The sequence below is a fragment of the Tachyglossus aculeatus genome, chromosome X2 (assembly GCF_015852505.1).
Source record: "Tachyglossus aculeatus isolate mTacAcu1 chromosome X2, mTacAcu1.pri, whole genome shotgun sequence".
In the NCBI taxonomy this organism is placed as follows: Eukaryota; Metazoa; Chordata; class Mammalia; order Monotremata; family Tachyglossidae; genus Tachyglossus; species Tachyglossus aculeatus.
In genome coordinates, this window is record NC_052100.1 from 3,728,026 (window position 1) to 3,746,252 (window position 18,227).

Here is an 18,227-nt window from a genome sequence, read left to right on the forward strand (position 1 = left end):
GTGATCAGGTTATCCCACGGGGGGCTCACAGGCTTAATCCCCATTTTACAGATGAGGGAACTGAAGCACAGAGAAGTGAAGTGACTGGCCCAAAGTCACACAGCTGACAATTGGTGGAGCCGGCATTTGAACCCATGACCTCTGACTCCAAAACCCGGGCTCTTTCCACTGAGCCACGCTGCTTCTCTGAGCCTCTTGGGTTCAACGGGAGCTAGTTTCCCCAAACCCTGGGGACCTAGCTTCCGGCTAGCCCCGTGTCATTGGGAGGGAACCTGAAAACTGGGGTCCCTTTCTCATTCCTGTATCCCTGGACCCTTAATTGTACTTCCCAAGCGCTTAGTACAGTGCTCTGCACACAGTAAGCGCTCAATAAATACGATTGATTGATTAATTTCTCTCATTCACAGGGAAGCAGCGTGGCCTAGTGGATAGAGCCTGGGCCTGGGAATCAGGAGGACCCGGGTTCTAATCTCAGCTCTGCCTCTTGTCCGCTGCGTGACCCTGGGCAAATCACTTCACTTTTCTGGGCCGCCGGTACCCTCATCTGTAAAATGGAGATTAAAACTGTGACTGTGTTATGTGGGACACGGACTGTGTCCAACCTGATTACTGTGCATCGACACCAGCGCGTAAAACAGTGCCCGGCACAGTGTAAGCAACTCAATGAATACCATGTTCGTTGGGGAGACGGCCACCAATCAATCAATCAATCAATCGTATTTCTTGAGCACTTACTGTGTGAAGAGCACTGTACTAAGCGCTTGGGAAGTACAAGTTGGCAACATATAGAGACAGTCCCTACCCAACAGTGGGCTCACAGTCTAAAAGGGGGAGACAGAGAACAAAACCAAACATATTAACAAAATAAAATAAATAGAATAGATATGTACAAGTACAACTCCTCAGGATCCAGCTCTTCCTCTCCTCCAAGCCCCCCGGCCACAACTGTGCTTCCATCTCAATCACACCAATTTACGCTGATCTTTCCAGCGCATTCTGGATTATTTTATAAATATTACTCTATTTATTTATTTATTTTACTTGTACAGATCACTCTGTAACCTCCCCAGTGCTTTGCACATGGTAAGCGCTTAATAAGTGCCATTATTATTATTACTACTACATATTGAGTGCATCACTTTGTAACCTCCCCAGTGCTTTGCACATAGTAAGCACTTAATAAGTGCCATTATTATTATTATTATTATTACTACAAATTAAGTGCTTAACAAACACCATCATTAGAACAGTGCACTGCACATAGGAAGCGCTTAACAAATGCCATCATCATTATTATTATTTATTTACTTTTTTTAACGGCCTTATGATCCATGGGGATTCATGCGATTTGGTACGTTTTAGGGAGACACTGATGCAGCTGAGACCTAGGAGCAATCGGAGTGGGCGGCAAACCTGAATAAATAGGTGACTTCAGGTGACGCTCGAAATAGCTCGCCAATCGCAGGGGTCCACCAGCAGTTTTAATCCAACGGGGGTCACGTCCCCGTTGACACCTCCATAAAACCTGGACCTAGTTTTGCTTTTTTCCCCCAACCCTACGGAAAGGGAGTTCTAACGCTAATGGTCTTTATTCCCCAAGGCCACCCTGATGTGCCCGTCTCCTCTGATGATTTCAGAAGGCAGGCCCACTTCTAAGACTCGGAAGAAAGGATCTGAGTTCCTACAGATGCTTCCTTGATGGTATCTGGGCATTTCACATCGCACCACAGAAAACAGAACTAATTTATGTCCTTTTCATTTGGCCGCAGAAAAATATTCTCTGTGAAATCGCGCGCTCCAAAAAACTGAGTTCGGAGGCGATGCATCTGCTCAGATTGGGCTTTGGAAATGGATTTGAATCTTTCTGAAGGAAGCTCTTGGCTCGGGTCTGCTTTCAAACACGCCCGACATCCGATCCTCCTGGGGACAACTTGCCGGCGGCAACTGATTTCTCTCTTGTATTGTGCCCTCTCAAGTGCTCAGTCCGGTGCTCTGCTTATAGTGAGCGCTCAATAAGTACCAGTGACGGATCGATTGGCCGCCACTGCCCTTGGGCACCGGACGGCCCGGGGTGGGAGGGAGCCAGGGCGGGCCACCCCTTCTGGAAAACCGGGAGAGACCTCTTCCTCCTCACCTCTCCCCATTGGTAAGAGCACTTTGAGGAGAGGGGCAAAAAGGCACTCGTCGGCTTTAAAGGGGCTGGAAGTGGAGTGCGAAAACCCGCGATAATAATGTTGATAGTAACTGTGTGCGTTAAGCGCTCACTAGGTGCCAAGCACTGTACTAAGCGCTGGGCTAGATACGAGATCTTCAGGTCCCCCAAGGGATTCGCAGTCTAAGTAGGAAGGAGCACGGGAATTGAATCCCCGCTTGAGGGAACCAAGGTCCAGTGAAGTGACTTGCCCAAGGTCACACAGCAAGCGTGCGGCAAGAGAACACAGATCCCCTGATTCCCAGGCCCGGGCTCTTTCCACTCGGCCACATTGCCATCATTCATTCAATCGTATTTATTGAGCGCTTACTGTGTGCAGAGCACTGTACTAAGCGCTTGGGAAGTACAAGTCGGCCACATATAGAGACGGTCCCTACACAATAACGGGCTCACAGTCTAGAAGGACAGCAGATGGACATCACGGGGGGGGGGGGTGGGGGTGGGGCCGTGCCGGGATTGGCAGGAATTTCAGGTTGTTTTCGGTCTTCCTGCTGCAGTAAATCCCGAGATCGCACGGCTGCTGGGCCCAGGCTAGAGGGGGCTGGATTTGCAGCAGACAAATGGCAGCGAACCTTGTGACTCCCAGGTCGGTGCCCTAACCCTATGCAGCAGACAAATGGCTCTGACTCCCCGGCCCGTGCCCTAACCCCATGCAGCAGACAAATGGCAGCAAACCTTGTGACTCCCAGGCCCGTGCCCTAACCCCATGCAGCAGACAAATGCCAGCGAACCTTGTGACTCCTAGGCCCGTGCCCTAACCCCATGCAGCAGACAAATGGCAGCAAACCTTGTGACTCCCCAGCCCGTGCCCTATCCCCATGCAGCAGACAAATGGCAGCGAACCTTGTGACTCCCCGACCCGTGCCCTAACCTCATGCAGCAGACAAATGGCAGCGAACCTTCTGACTCCCAGGCCCGTGCCCTAACCCCATGCAGCAGACAAATGGCAGTGAACCTGTGACTCCCAGGCCCGTGCCCTAACCCTATGCAGCAGACAAATGGCAGCGAACCTTGTGACTCCCTGGCCCGTGCCCTATCCCTATGCAGCAGACAAATGGCAGCGAACCTTGTGACTCCCTGGCCCGTGCCCTATCCCCATGCAGCAGACAAATGGCAGCGAACCTTGTGACTCCCCAGCCCGTGCCCTATCCCCATGCAGCAGACAAATGCCAGCGAACCTTGTGACTCCCCGGCCCGTGCCCTAACCCCATGCAGCAGACAAATGGCAGCGAACCTTGTGACTCCCAGGCCCGTGCCCTAACCCCATGCCGCAGACATATGGCAGCAAACCTTGTGACTCCCCGGCCCGTGCCCTAACCCCATGCAGCAGACAAATGGCAGCAAACCTTGGGACTCCCAGGCCCGTGCCCCAACCCCATGCAGCAGACAAATGGCAGCAAACCTTGTGACTCCCTGGCCCGTGCCTTAACCCCATGCAGCAGACAAATGGCAGCGAACCTTGTGACTCCCAGGCCCGTGCCCTATCCCCATGCAGCAGACAAATGCCAGCGAACCTTGTGACTCCCCGGCCCGTGCCCCAATCCCATGCAGCAGACAAATGGCAGCAAACCTTGTGACTCCCAGGTCCGTGCCCTAACCCTATGCAGCAGACAAATGGCAGCAAACCTTGTGACTCCCAGGCCCGTGCCCTAACCCCATGCAGCAGACAAATGGCAGCAAACCTTGTGACTCCCAGGCCCGTGCCCTAACCCTGTGCAGCAGATCGTAGTTATTGAGTGCTTACTGTGTGCAGAGCACTGTACTAAGCGCTTGGGAAGTACAAGTTGGCAACATATAGAGACAGTCCCTACCCAACAGTGGGCTCACAGTCTAAAAGGGGGAGACAGAGAACAAAACCAAACATACCAACAAAATAAAATAGAATAGATATGTACAGGTAAAATAAATAAATATATAGAGTAATAAATATGTACAAACATATATACAGGTGCTGTGGGGAAGGGAAGGAGGTAAGATGGGGGGATGGAGAGAGGGACGAGGGGGAGAGGAAGGACGGGGCTCAGTCTGGGAAGGCCTCCTGGAGGAGGTGAGTTCTCAGTAGGGCCTTGAAGGGAGGAAGAGAGCTAGCTTGGCGGATGGGCAGAGGGATTGGGGGCATTCCAGGCCCGGGGGATGACGTGGGCCGGGGGTCAATGGCGGGACAGGCGAGAACGAGATACGGAGAGGAGATTAGCGGCAGAGGAGCGGAGGGTGCGGGCTGGGCTGGACAAGGAGAGAAGGGAGGTGAGGTAGGAGGGGGCGAGGTGATGGACAGCCTTGAAGCCCAGGGTGAGGAGTCTCTGCCTGATGCGCAGATTGATTGGTAGCCACCGGAGATTTTTGAGGATTTTTGAGCAGATAAATGGCAGCAAACCTTGTGACTCCCAGGCCCGTGCCCTAACCCTATGCAGCAGACAAATGGCTCTGACTCCCAGGCCCGTGCCCTAACCCTATGCAGCAGACAAATGGCAGCAAACCTTGTGACTCCCCGGCCCGTGCCCTAACCCCATGCAGCAGACAAATGGCAGCAAACCTTGTGCCTCCCCGGCCCGTGCCCTAACTCTATGCAGCAGACAAATGGCAGCAAACCTTGTGACTTCCAGGCCCGTGCCCTAACCCCATGCAGCAGACAAATGGCAGCAAACCTTGTGACTCCCAGGCCCGTGCCCTAACCCCATGCAGCAGACAAATGGCAGCAAACCTTGTGACTCCTCGGCCCGTGCCCTATCCCCATGCAGCAGACAAATGGCAGCAAACCTTGTGACTCCCAGGCCCGTGCCCTAACCCTATGCAGCAGACAAATGGCAGCAAATCTTCTGACTCCCAGGCCTGTGCCCTAACCCTATGCAGCAGATCAATCAATCAATCAATCGTATTAATTGAGCGCTTACTGTGTGCAGAGCACTGGACTAAGCGCTTGGGAAGTACAAGTCGGCAACATATAGAGACAGTCCCTACCCAACAGTGGGCTCACAGTCTAAAAGGGGGAGACAGAGAACAAAACCAAACATACTAACAAAATAAAATAAATAGAATAGATATGTACAGGTAAAATAAATAAATACATAGAGTAATGAATATGTACAAACATATATACATATATACAGGTGCTGTGGCGAAGGGAAGGAGGTAAGATGGGGGGATGGAGAGGGGGACGAGGGGGAGAGGAAGGAAGGGGCTCAGTCTGGGAAGGCCTCCTGGAGGAGGTGAGCTCTCAGTAGGGCCTTGAAGGGAGGAAGAGAGCTACCTTGGCGGATGGGCAGAGGGAGGGCATTCCAGGCCCGGGGGATGATGTGGGCCGGGGTTCGATGGCGGGACAGGCGAGAACGAGGTACGGTGAGGAGATTAGCGGCAGAGGAGAGGAGCGTGCGGGCTGGGCTGGACAAGGAGAGAAGGGAGGTGAGGTAGGAGGGGTCGAGGTGATGGACAGCCTTGAAGCCCAGGGTGAGGAGTCTCTGCCTGATGTGCAGATTGATTGGTAGCCACCCGAGATTTTTGAGGATTTTTGAGCAGATAAATGGCAGCAAACCTTGTGACTCCCAGGCCCATGCCCTAACCCTATGCAGCAGACAAATGGCTCTGACTCCCAGGCCCGTGCCCTATCCCCATGCAGCAAACAAATGGCAGCAAACCTTGTGACTCCCAGGCCCGTGCCCTAACCCTATGCAGCAGACAAATGGCAGCAAACCTTGTGCCTCCCCGGCCCGTGCCCTAACCCTATGCAGCGGACAAATGGCAGCGAACCTTGTGACTCCCCGGCCCATGCCCTATCCCCATGCAGCAGACAAATGGCAGCAAACTTTTTGACTCCCAGGCCCGTGCCCTAACCCCATGCAGCAGACAAATGGCAGCAAACTTTGTGACTCCCAGGCCCGTGCCCTAACCCTATGCAGCAGACAAATCAATCAATCAATCATATTTATTGAGCGCTTACTGTGTGCAGAGCACTGTACTAAGCGCTTGGGAAGTACAAGTTGGCAACATATAGAGATAGTCCCTACCCAACAGTGGGCTCACAGTCTAAAAGGGGGAGACAGAGAACAAAACCAAACATACTAACAAAATAAAATAAATAGAATAGATATGTACAGGTAAAATAAATAAATAGAGTAATGAATATGTACACACATATATACAGGTGCTGTGGCGAAGGGAAGGAGGTAAGATGGGGGGGTGGAGAGGGGGACGAGGGGGAGAGGAAGAAAGGGGCTCAGTCTGGGAAGGCCTCCTGGAGGAGGTGAGTTCTCAGTAGGGCCTTGAAGGGAGGAAGAGAGCTAGCTTGGCGGATGGGCAGAGGGAGGGCATTCCAATCAATCCATCAATCAATCGTATTTATTGAGCGCTTACTATGTGCAGAGCACTGTACTAAGCGCTTGGGAAGTACAAATTGGCAACACATAGAGACAGTCCCTACCCAACAGTGGGCTCAGAGTCTAAAAGGGGGAGACAGAGAACAGAACCAAACAGACCAACAAAATAAAATAAATAGGATAGAAATGTACAAGTAAAATAAATAAATAAATAGAGTAATAAATATGTACAACCATATATACATATATACAGGTGCTGTGGGGAAGGGAAGGAGGTAAGATGGGGGGATGGAGAGGGGGACGAGGGGGAGAGGAAGGAAGGGGCTCAGTCTGGGAAGGCCTCCTGGAGGAGGTGAGCTCTCAGCAGGGCCTTGAAGGGAGGAAGAGAGCTAGCTTGGCGGAGGGGCAGAGGGAGGGCATTCCAGGCCCGGGGGATGACGTGGGCCGGGGGTCGATGGCGGGACAGGCAAGAACGAGAGGAGATTAGCGGCGGAGGAGCGGAGGGTGTGGGCTGGGCTGGAGAAGGAGAGAAGGGAGGTGAGGTAGGAGGGGGCGAGGTGATGGACAGCCTTGAAGTCCAGGGTGAGGAGTTTCTGCCTGATGCGCAGATTGATTGGTAGCCACTGGAGATTTTTGAGAAGGAGAGTAACATGCCCAGAGCGTTTCTGGACAAAGACAATCCGGGCAGCAGCATGAAGTATGGATTGAAGTGGGGAGAGACATGAGGATGGAAGATCAGAGAAAAGGCTGACGCAGTAGCCCAGATGGCTCTGACTCCCAGGCCCGTGCCCTATCCCCATGCAGCAGACAAATGGCAGCAAACCTTGTGACTCCCAGGCCCGTGCCCTAACCCCATGCAGCAGACAAATGGCAGCAAACCCTGTGACTCCCAGGCCCGTGCCCCATCCCCATGCCGTACTGCTTATCTATCGCTGGTTATCGATTGATCTCTGGTATGTACTGAGCGCTCGCTTGGTTTGCGGAGAGCCCCGTCCAAAACGCTCGGGAGGGTCCACTCCAACAGAGTTGGTAGATGGGACCCCTGCCCACGAGGAGTTTAGAGGAGGAGTTGGGCGTTAAAAACAGATTATTGGATTGGTTTCATCACACCCCACAGACAAACGTTTGAAGTCAGTGCCTACCCAATGACAAAGGAAGAAATCATCTTTAGGAGGCGTGAAGATGGAGCCGTCTAGTCTCGGCTTGCTACCGCTTCGGCAGGACCCTTTCATTTTGGCCTCATGATAATAATAATAATAATAATGATGGCATTTGTTAAGCGCTTGCTATGTGCAAAGCACTGTTCTAAGCACTGGGGGGGATACAAGGTGATCACGTTGTCCCACGGGGGGCTCACAGTCTTAATCCCCATTTTTACAGATGAGGGAACTGAGGCTCAGAGAAGTGAAGTGACTTGCCCAAGGTCACACAGCAGACTTGTGGTGGAGCCGGGATTCGAACCCATGACCTCTGACTCCAAAGCCCGGGCTCCTTCCGCTGAGCCACGCTGGCTTCTGCTTCTCTCCATCCCCCTCATCTTACCTCCTTCCCTTCCCCACGGCACCTGTATATATGTATATATGTTTGTGCATATTTATTACTCTATTTATTTATTTATTTATTTTACTTGTACATATCTATTCTAGTTATTTTATTTTGTTAGCATGTTTGGTTTTGTTCTCTGTCTCCCCCTTTTAGACTGTGAGCCCACTGTTGGGTAGGGACCGTCTCTAGATGTTGCCAACTTGTACTTCCCAAGCGCTTAGTACAGTGCTCTGCACACAGTAAGCGCTCAATAAATACGATTGTTTGATTGATTGAGGACCAAGGCGTCTGATTTTCCGGGGCCGCGTACATTGAATCGTGCACATCACTCAATCGCTTAGACTAAAAACTCGTTGTGGGCAGGGAACAGGTCTACCAACTCTGCTGTACTGGACTCTCCCAGTACAGTGCTCCGCACCTAGTCAGAGCTCAAGAAATACCAACTGAAATGGTCCTTGGTGGCCTGAAATCCCTTTAGGGGATGGAGTCTGGGCCTGGGAATCGGAAGCCAGCTTCGCCACTTGTCTGCGGTGTGACCTTGGGCAAGTCACTTCACTTCTCTGGGCCTCAGTTACCTAATCTGGAAAATGGGGACAAAGACCGTGAGCCCCTTGTGGGACAGGGACCGCACGTGGCCTGATTACCATCTAACTACCCTGGCACTTAGAACAGTACTTGACACATAGTAAGTGTTTAAATACAGCGGTCATTATTATTAGAGAAGCAGTGTGGCCCAGTGGAAAGAGCCCGGGCTTTGGAGTCAGAGGTCATGGGTTCGAATCTCGGCTCCGCCAACTGTCAGCTGTGTGACTTTGGGCAAGCCGCTTCACTTCTCTGGGCCTCAGTTACCTCATCTGTAAAATGGGGATGAAGACTGTGAGCCCCCCGTGGGACAACCTGATCACCTTGTATCCCCCCCCGGTGCTTAGAACAGTGCTTTGCACATAGTAAGCACTTAATAAATGCCATTATTATTATTACTTCTGTGTTTTTGCAAGCGCTCAATCCAGTGCTCTGCAGGCAGAAGACCGGAAGCTCCTCTAGACTGAAAGCTTGTTGTGGGCAGGGAATGCGTCTGCTATATTGTTGTTCTGAACTCCCCCCAAGCGCTCAGTACAGTACCCTGCACATGGTAAGCACTCAATAAATACAACTGATTGACTGGCGGCACGGATCAGGTGCACTGACTCTTCGGCGTTCTCCCAAACGCTTAAAACAGTGCTCTGCACCCAGTAGGTGCCCTTTGAATACCACTAGATAACGGAAAACTCAAAATTCTCCCTATTTAACCCCGACAGCCGAAACTCTCTCCTTGAATGGCAGACTAACCTGTGAAGAACGTAAGTAATTAATTCAGGTCAGCCACCGCTTAAATGAACGTTCTCAGAAATCGGGTTTTAAATTCGTAATGCGTTCAATTTGCTGGCTAATTGTTCCCACTGAATATTTTAGTGGTATTAACGTGGTCTTTACCGCTAGAAATCCAAACGTACGAGCAACTAATTTTGCGAGATTCATTTTACACGCACCCACCTACCCGGGGCGGCTTTGCCTAATGGCCTACGGAACAGGTGATGGCTGCACTTCGGACCCTCAACGTGGGTGATACCAGAAGACGAATCCCGGCGTTTGTTTCGAATACCACCGATTTCCGAGGTATCGGAACGTGCCCGGGGCCAGTTTGACCGGTGAGAGGATCGGAGTCTGTAACGGCTCTGTATTTTCGGGGGCGAGAGGAGAACGACAACGGCGGGCTCGCTTACCTCGATCAGTTTATTAGCGTGTTCGCGGAAAACCTGGGCGTATTCCTTGACTTCTTTCTCGTTCCCGTTCTTTGCCGCCTCGATCAGTACCAGAAGGGGCACGTTGGTTTCCAGGAAGGAGTCGGAAACGTGGTCCATGACGGCTTTGCGGAGCTAACGATGAAAATGTTAAAAGCGGAACGTTACTTTCGCCGGAAGCTAGGCAGCCCTTTTATTTTCGCCCCCTCCTGCCACCTGATCTCGGCTCGAAGCGCAAATGGTTTGACTTCAACTTTCACAGCTTCGCATCAGAAACCGGTTTTTCATCGGTGTTGAAACGTGGACGAGATTGTCACGTCGTGGCAGTCAAACCACTTTGGAGCTGCAAGTCGACTCGGTGGCTCTGTGCTCCCGCCTCATATCTGGGCAGGGAATTGGGAATTTCAAAGATCGGCTCCTTTTCTGTGCGCGTTTGTGTGGGGGAGAGAGAGAGAGACACGGGCGCCTTTTAGGGCTCACTGAACTGCGATTCAAATATTAATGAACGAAAAGGGAAACTAGCAAAAAAGCCACGCTGGTCTGAAAATCAGAGCCTCAGCAGCTCGGCGTAGGGTTGGCTCCAACTGCATAAAGGTGGACAATCGTGAGAAATGAAAGAAACACCCCCTTCCCAACATATTTCCAAATTTAACATCGTCTCTTTGATCCACCTCAAAAATTCACACGACATTAAAAAAAAAGAGAGAGAGAGAGAGAGACCTAGGAGCCAATGCATTTTGCAGAACCAATTCCAAAGAGAGTGAAGAAACCTTTTGGGATCACCGGGTCGAGCTCAGCCCTGGAAAAACCTGGCACCGGAAAGTCGCTCCTGGTATTCCCGGGGGCTGCCACGTAAGCTCGTAGCCACGACCAAGACAAGGAGAGGAGTCCGGGCCTGCCGTGATCGCCGGGCCTGATGGAGACTCCGGCCACGCGGTCATCGCGAGACGACCAAACTGGTCCTAAAAGCCGCACACCGCACTGCTGCCTTTTCACGACCCTTCTGCTAATTCTTCGGCTAGTGCCAGTGTGTGGGAATTAATCCAGACTTCCAAGGGAGTTTGCTGAGTCACTGAGTAGTGACCAGTGAGTGAAAAAGAGCTAGAGAGGGACCACTGCTCCGCCCTCTGCCCCAGGACTGGGTTTCCTAAGACAAAAAATGGCTGGGAATTCGGTCATGTGAGCTCAATCAATCAATCAATCAATCAATCAATCGTATTTATTGAGTGCTTACTGTGTGCAGAGCACTGTACTAAGCGCTTGGGAAGTACAAGTTGGCAACATAGTTGGCAAACCTAAAGAGATAACGGTCAATAGATGGGGCGCAGACAGCCACCCCCCATTCCCGTTCCCGACACATACACACACACACACACAGAGACACAAAATACGTACCTGTCTTCGCAAATCCCGCGTCTTCTTGGTCATTTTGTCGATGGCCGAGTTTAGCGCATCGCTTCTTTCTTTGCGGCCAGCCTGGGAGACAAAAAGAGGGAATGCGGTCAGATTTCTTGGTATTTCCCCATCGCTCGATGGAATTAACGGAGTGCTTACTATGTGCAAAGCACTAAGTGCCTGGGAGAGGGCAATCCAACAGAATCAGCAGGCCCGTTCCCACCCCGGAACGGGCTTCCCACACACGGCAGTTCACGAACCCGCCCCTGAGAAACACACTGCTTTCACACGAGATAGGGAAGGGAGGAGGGGAAAAGTCAGGGGCAGCTACTTATATGACGCCGCTCGCTGGGGAAGATTATATTTTTTCCACGGATCGGAACGGAGGTTGTTTTGGCGAAACTATCCGCGGCCAAGAGTCGGTTTCCCATTCAATTCTTGGTTTTAAAGGACCGATTTACATTTCACTTTCAGGTCGAGTTGAACTAATTCCATGGAGAAGCAGTGTGGCTCAGTGTAAAGAGCCCAGGCTTTGGAGTCAGAGGTCATGGGTTCAAATCCTGGCTCCCCCACTTGTCAGCTGGGTGACTCTGGGCCTCTGCGCCTCAGTTCCCTCATCTGTAAAATGGAGATTAAGACTGTGAGGCCCCCGTGGGACAACCTGATCACCTTGTAACCTCCCCAGCGCTTAGAACAGTGCTTTGCACATAGTAAGCGTTTAATAAATGCCATCATTATTATTATTATTATTTGGGAGAGGACAGTACCACAAAGTTGCCCGACCCTTTCTCTGTCTACGAGGAATAATAATAATAACAATGATGGCATTTATTAAGCGCTTACTATGTGCAAAGCACTGTTCCAAGCGCTGGGGAGGTTACAAGGTGATCAGGTTGTCCCACGGGGGGATCACAGTCCCCATTTTACAGATGAGGTAACTGAGGCCCAGAGAAGTTAAGTGGCTTGCCCAAAGTCACAGAGCTGACAAGTGGCGGAGCTGGGATTTGAACCCATGACTTCTGACTCATTCATTCATTCATTCAATCGTATTTATTGAGCGCTTACTGTGTGCAGAGTACTGTACCAAGCGCTTGGGAAGCACAACTTGGCAACATAAGCCCAAAGCCCGTGCTCTTTCTACTGAGCCACGCTGCTTCTCGTATCACAGACAAATCACAGTCAGAGGAGCAGCGTTATGAGAAGCAGCGTGGCCTGGAGGAAAGAGCTCAGACCCTGGAGTCTGAAGAGCTGGGTTCGAATCTCTGCTCCGCCACGCATCTGCTAAGTGACCTGGGGCGAGTCATTTCACTTTTCTGCGCCTGAGCTCCCACATCTGCAAAATGGGGATTCGCTCTCTGTTTCTTCCTGATGATTTTGTATCTACCCCAGCGCTCGAGACAGCGTGTGGCACATAGGAAGCCCTTAATTATGGGTAGGGACCGTCTCTAGATGTTGCCAACTTGTACTTCCCAAGCGCTTAGTACAGTGCTGTGCACACAGTAAGCGCTCAATAAATACGATTGAATGAATGAATGAAATGAATTACCGCCATTCTTATTAGGAGAGGGAAATATCCCGTCAGACTAATATGAACGTTGGGTTCAGCGATCTCTCCGACATCCAGCAGGGACTTGAAGATGGAAGCTGAGGCCGGTATGGCGCAACCCCCGGCCTTCGCGTTATATCCTCCCGAGCGCTTAGTACATAGCAAGGGCTCAATAAATGGGACCGATCGATTGAGACGCTCCCAGCCTGACACCATGCTCGGCTAACGGGAGGGGTTCGGTCCTCCGGTTGGCTGATTCACGCTGAAGCAGCGTGGCTCAGTGGAAAGAGCCCGGGCTTTGGAGTCAGAGGTCATGGGTTCAAATTCCGGCTACACCACACGTCTGCTGTGTGACGTTGGGCAAGTCACTTCACTTTTCTGGGCCTCAGCTTTTAGACTGTGAGCCCACTGTTGGGTAGGGACTGTCTCTATATGTTGCCAACTTGTACTTCCCAAGCGCTTAGTACAGTGCTCTGCACACAGTAAGCGCTCAATAAATACGATTGATTGATTTGCAAAATGGGGATGAAGACCGTGAGCCCCCCATGGGACAACCTGATCACCTTGCAACCTCCCCAGCATGTAGAACAGTGCTTTGCACACAGTAAGCGCTTAATAAATGCCCTCATTATTATTATTACTTGTTAAGTATGTTCTATGTGCCAAGCACTAAGCGCTGAGGTAGATTCAAGTTGATTGGTTTGGACACAGTCCCTGTTCCACATGGGGCTCCCACTCTTAATCCCCCTTTTACAAATGAGGTCACTGAGGCCCAGAGAAGTAAAACGACTTGCCCAAGGTCACACAGCAGAGGCGTGGCAGAGCTGGGCTCAGGACCTGCGACCCTCCGACTCCAGGCCCCTAAGCCACGCTAGGTGATCTAATCGGAGGAATGGCGTGGTGACAGTTCGGCTCTCCCCTTTCCCCCTGGAGTTTCGACGCCCCGGGGAATATCGAGCTGAGCTATTCCCCGGAGAGAGCGCTTCCTTCCCGTCACGTTATCGCTTTTGACAACGAAAGTGAACACATAAAGAAAGCAGTTGGCTTGGAGATGAATTCCTGGCTGGGAGTCAAAGAAGGCAACAGGCAAAGCCACACGGTGGCCTGCCCGCCTAATACTGAGCGGATTTTGACTTCCTTCGTCGAGCAGGTTCTGCGGCGGGCGGGCGCCCAACGAGCCGAAGCCCCAGATCGGGGGTTCGCCTTTCCAAAGGGACGAGGCGACAATTGAGAAAGCAATCTGACAGAATGTAATGGGTTTGGCGAATACCTGCTACCGAATCGCCGCCCCCTCCTGATTAATGAGGTAGAAAGTTCCATTTCCCAAGGTAACGAGAAAGACAAATTGATATTTAGGGAGGTTTGACAAAGACCGAGTTAACGGATCTTGCGGGGGGAAGGGAAGGGGGACGGAGAGGGAGGGCGACGGCTTTAGCGCACTTTCCGTTAAACCCTCCGGTGACGGTTCCGTCCCTCTTTCAACTTTCCACAAACACTCAGCAGGAGAGAAGTGGCTTGGTTGAGGGGGAGGAACAGCGATACCCAGAACCGGTGAACAATGGCTTCATTCCTCAGTCCAGTCAGTCGTATTTATTGAGCACGTACTGTGTGCAGAGCACTGTACTGAGAGCTTGGAAAGTACAATTCGGCAACAGAGACAATCCCTACCCAACAACAGGCTCACAGTCTGAGTGAATGAATGAATGATGGCATTTGTTAAGCGCTTACTGTGTGCAAAGCACTGTTCCAAGCGCCGGGGAGGATACGAGGTTATTTGGTTAAGTCACACAGCTGACAGTTGGCGGAGCCGGGATTTGAACCCATGACCTCTGACTCCAAAGCCCGTGAAGTACCACAGTTATTATCACTTGTCCCAGATGTTCTGACCCATCTGACTGGAGACCGTGATAGTCCCCTCAACTTTAGGTTGGAGACTCCAGGTGGGCAGGGAGCATTCATTCATTCATTCATTCAATCGAATTTATTGAGCGCTTACTGTGTGCAGAGCACTGTACTAAGCGCTTGGGAAGTCCAAGTTGGCAACATATAGAGACGGTCCCTACCCAACAGCGGGCTCACAGTCTGGAAGGTTGACTAGCATGTCAACCAATGCTTAGTCCAGGACTCTGCACAATAATCTATCAATCAATCAATCGTATTTACTGAGTGCTTACTGTGTGCAGAGCACTGTACTAAGAGCTTGGGAAGTCCAAGTTGGCAACATCTAGAGACAGTCCCTACCCAACAGTGGGCTCACAGTCTAAAAGGGGGAGACAGAGAACAAAACCAAACATACTAACAAAATAAAATAAATAGAATAAATATGTACAAGTAAAATAAAGAGTAATAAATATGTACAAACATATATACAATAAATAATCAATAAATACCACTGGCTGATGACTCACAAGCTACTTAAAGGACCCCCTTGGAGAACATCCACCTCCATCTGAGGAGAAGACGTCAGCCCACTCTAAAGACACTCTTCGCCCAAGCACTTAGCACAATGCTCTGTGCACTATAAGCGCTCAAGAACCACCAGTGACTGATTGGTGGTATGGACAATGCGCAACCCAGAATCCTAACCGTTCGTTAAAAGCTTGAAAAATCTGCTTTTTGCAGGCGGAAGGTAAAGCAAGCCACCTAAAAATCCCCCAGAAGCCGATGACTGTCGACCAAAAATAATCACCTGTGCTCCGAGAATTGGATTTTTTTTTCCCTCTTCCAAACCAGCTACCCTTTACTTAAAATAAGAACGGAATGACATTTCAGTACGACTAAAACTCAGGGTGCTGCGGGGGAGGGAAGAGGAGATCCTTCATTAGATGGCTAAACTCTGAAAACAACTCTGTCGAAACGCGCTCATTTTGGTTGGGGGGGGGGGTTGCAGAGAAAACCGGACGGGCTAATTAATTTAACAGGAGGAGCTAATTAATTAAAGACTGCAGCAGCAATTAGAAAGCAAAATAAACATAAAGGAGCTCAGTAAACTGTCATTACCCAAGGACGGGCTGTGCTTAAGAGTCAGTCAGGGGTTCGGGAAGCATTTCTCTATTTTACTTGTGCATATTTACTCTATTTTATTTTGTTAATGTGTTTTGTTTTGTTCTCTGTCTCCCCCTTGTCCCTTGTCCCGTGTGGGGCTCACGGTCTGAATTCCCATTTTATAGATGAGGTGACTGAGGCCCAGAGAAGCGAAGTAATAATAATAGTAATAATGATGGCATTTATTAAGCGCTTACTATGTGCAAAGCACTGTACTTGCCCAAGGTCACACAGCAGACCTTTTAGACTGTGAGCCCACTGTTGGGTAGGGATTGTCTCTATATGTTGCCAACTTGTACTTCCCAAGCGCTTAGTACAGTGCTCTGCACACAGTAAGTGCTCAATAAATACGATTGATGATGATGAGCAGACATGTGGCGGAGCCAGGATTAGAACCCAGGTCCTTCTAGACTGTGAGCCCACTGCTGGGAAGGGACCGTCTCTATACGTGGCCAACTTGGACTTCCCAAGCGCTTAATACAGTGCTCTGCACACAATAAGCGCTCAATAAATACGATTGAATGAATGAATGCACTTGTACTTCCCAAGTGCTCAATAAATACGACTGAATGAACGAATGACTCCCAGACTGGTGCCAGTGTGATTTGTGTGCCTTCTGCAGTGCTTAATAGAGTGCTTGGCGCATAGTAAGCACTTAACGAAAACCATTAAAAAGAAGGAAAAAAAAGACAGGGCACTCTCGGCTATGTCGGTGGGAAGCGGCCCCGGAATCTTGATTCTAAATTTACTCGGCAAATACCAAAGTTCACATCTAATGATGGGGTGAAATGTGTTGTCGGGTCGACAACTCTATTTATTTATTTATTTTACTTGTACATATCTATTCTATTTATTTTATTTTGTTAATCTGTTTGGTTTGGTTCTCTGTCTCCCCCTTCTAGACTGTGAGCCCGCTGTTGGGGAGGGACCGTCTCTAGATGTTGCCAACTTGGACTTTCCAAATGCTTAGTACAGTGCTCTGCACAAAATAAGCGCTCAATAAATACGACTGAATGAACAAATGACTCCCCTCCCAGACTGGTGCCAGTGTGATTATTGTGTATCTTCTGCAGTGCTGAATAGAGTGCTTGGCACATAATTAGCACTTAACAAAAACCATTAAAAAGAGGGAAAAAAAAAAGACAGGGCACTCTCAGCTATGTTGGTGGGAATTCAACAGTAATAATAATAATAATGATGATGGCATTTATTAAGCGCTTACTATGTGCAAAGCATTGTTCTAAGCACTGGGGAGGTTACCAGGTGATCAGGTTGTCCCCCGGGTGTCTCAAAGTCTTAATCCCCATTTTACAGATGAGGGAACTGAGGCCCAGAGAAGTGAAGTGACTTGCACAAAGTCACCCAGCTGACAAGTGGCGGAGCCGGAATTTGAACCCATGACCTCTGACTCCAAAGTCCCGGCTCTTTCCGCTGAACCATGCTGCTTCTCCAAGAGACTGTGAGCCCACTGTTGGGTAGGGACTGTCTCTATATGTTGCCAACTTGTACTTCCCAAGCGCTTAGTACAGTGCTCTGCACACAGTAAGCGCTCAATAAATACGATTGATTGATTGATTGACCCTCTAACCGCTAGGCCATGCTGCCTCTCAAATCCCCACCTCCATCCTAGCCAAACCCTCAGTGAAAACATCTGACGGAGAAGGACCAACCTAGAAGGCCTGGGAGACAGAAGGACCTGGGTTCTAATCCCGGCTCTGCCACCTGTCTACTGGGTGACCTTGGGCAAGCCGCTTCACTTCTACGGGCCTGTTTCCTCATCTGGAAAATGGGGATTAAGACTGGGAGCCCCTCGTGGGACACGGACTGCGTCCAATCTGATTAGCTTGCATGGCTCAGTGGAAAAGAGCCTGGGCTTTGGAGTCAGAGGTCATGGGTTCAAGTCCCGGCTCTGCCATTGGTCAGCTGTGTGACTTTGGGCAAGTCACATCACTTCTCTGGGCCTCAGTTCCCTCATCTATAAAATGGGGATGAAGACTGGGAGCCCCCCGTGAGACAACCTGATCACCTTGGAACCTCCCCAGGGCTTAGAACAGTGCTTTGCACATAGTAAGCGCTTAATAAATGCCATCATCATTATTATTATTATTATTATTATTATGTGCCTCACTCCCTCCCCCTTCCCCTTGACATTTCCAAATCCTTCTGGACTGTGACCTTCTAGACTGTGAGCCCACTGTTGGGTAGGGGCCGTCTCTATATGTTGCCAACTTGGACTTCCCAAGCGCTTAGTACAGTGCTCTGCACACAGTAAGCACTCAATAAATATGACTGAATGAATTTCACAAGGAGGGGAAGCAACGTGGCCTAGTGGGGGTTCCAATCCCTGCTCATAGTAAGCGCTTAATAAATGCTATTATTACTATTATTATTAT

General features: G+C 50.3%; 1 protein-coding gene across 3 annotated transcripts in view; it reads right to left on the reverse strand.

Annotated features, from left to right (window-relative positions):
• The window catches only part of CTNNA1 (catenin alpha 1), a 148,820-nt gene that overhangs the window by 36,753 nt on the left and 93,840 nt on the right, over positions 1-18,227 (reverse strand). For all 3 annotated transcript variants that reach the window (XM_038770589.1, XM_038770587.1, XM_038770588.1), the window contains exons 8-9: positions 11,244-11,324; positions 9,831-9,983 (exon numbers count right to left, since the gene is read on the reverse strand). In XM_038770589.1, coding sequence (XP_038626517.1) covers positions 9,831-9,983; positions 11,244-11,324 — 234 coding nt within the window. The remainder of the gene's footprint in view (positions 1-9,830; positions 9,984-11,243; positions 11,325-18,227) is intronic.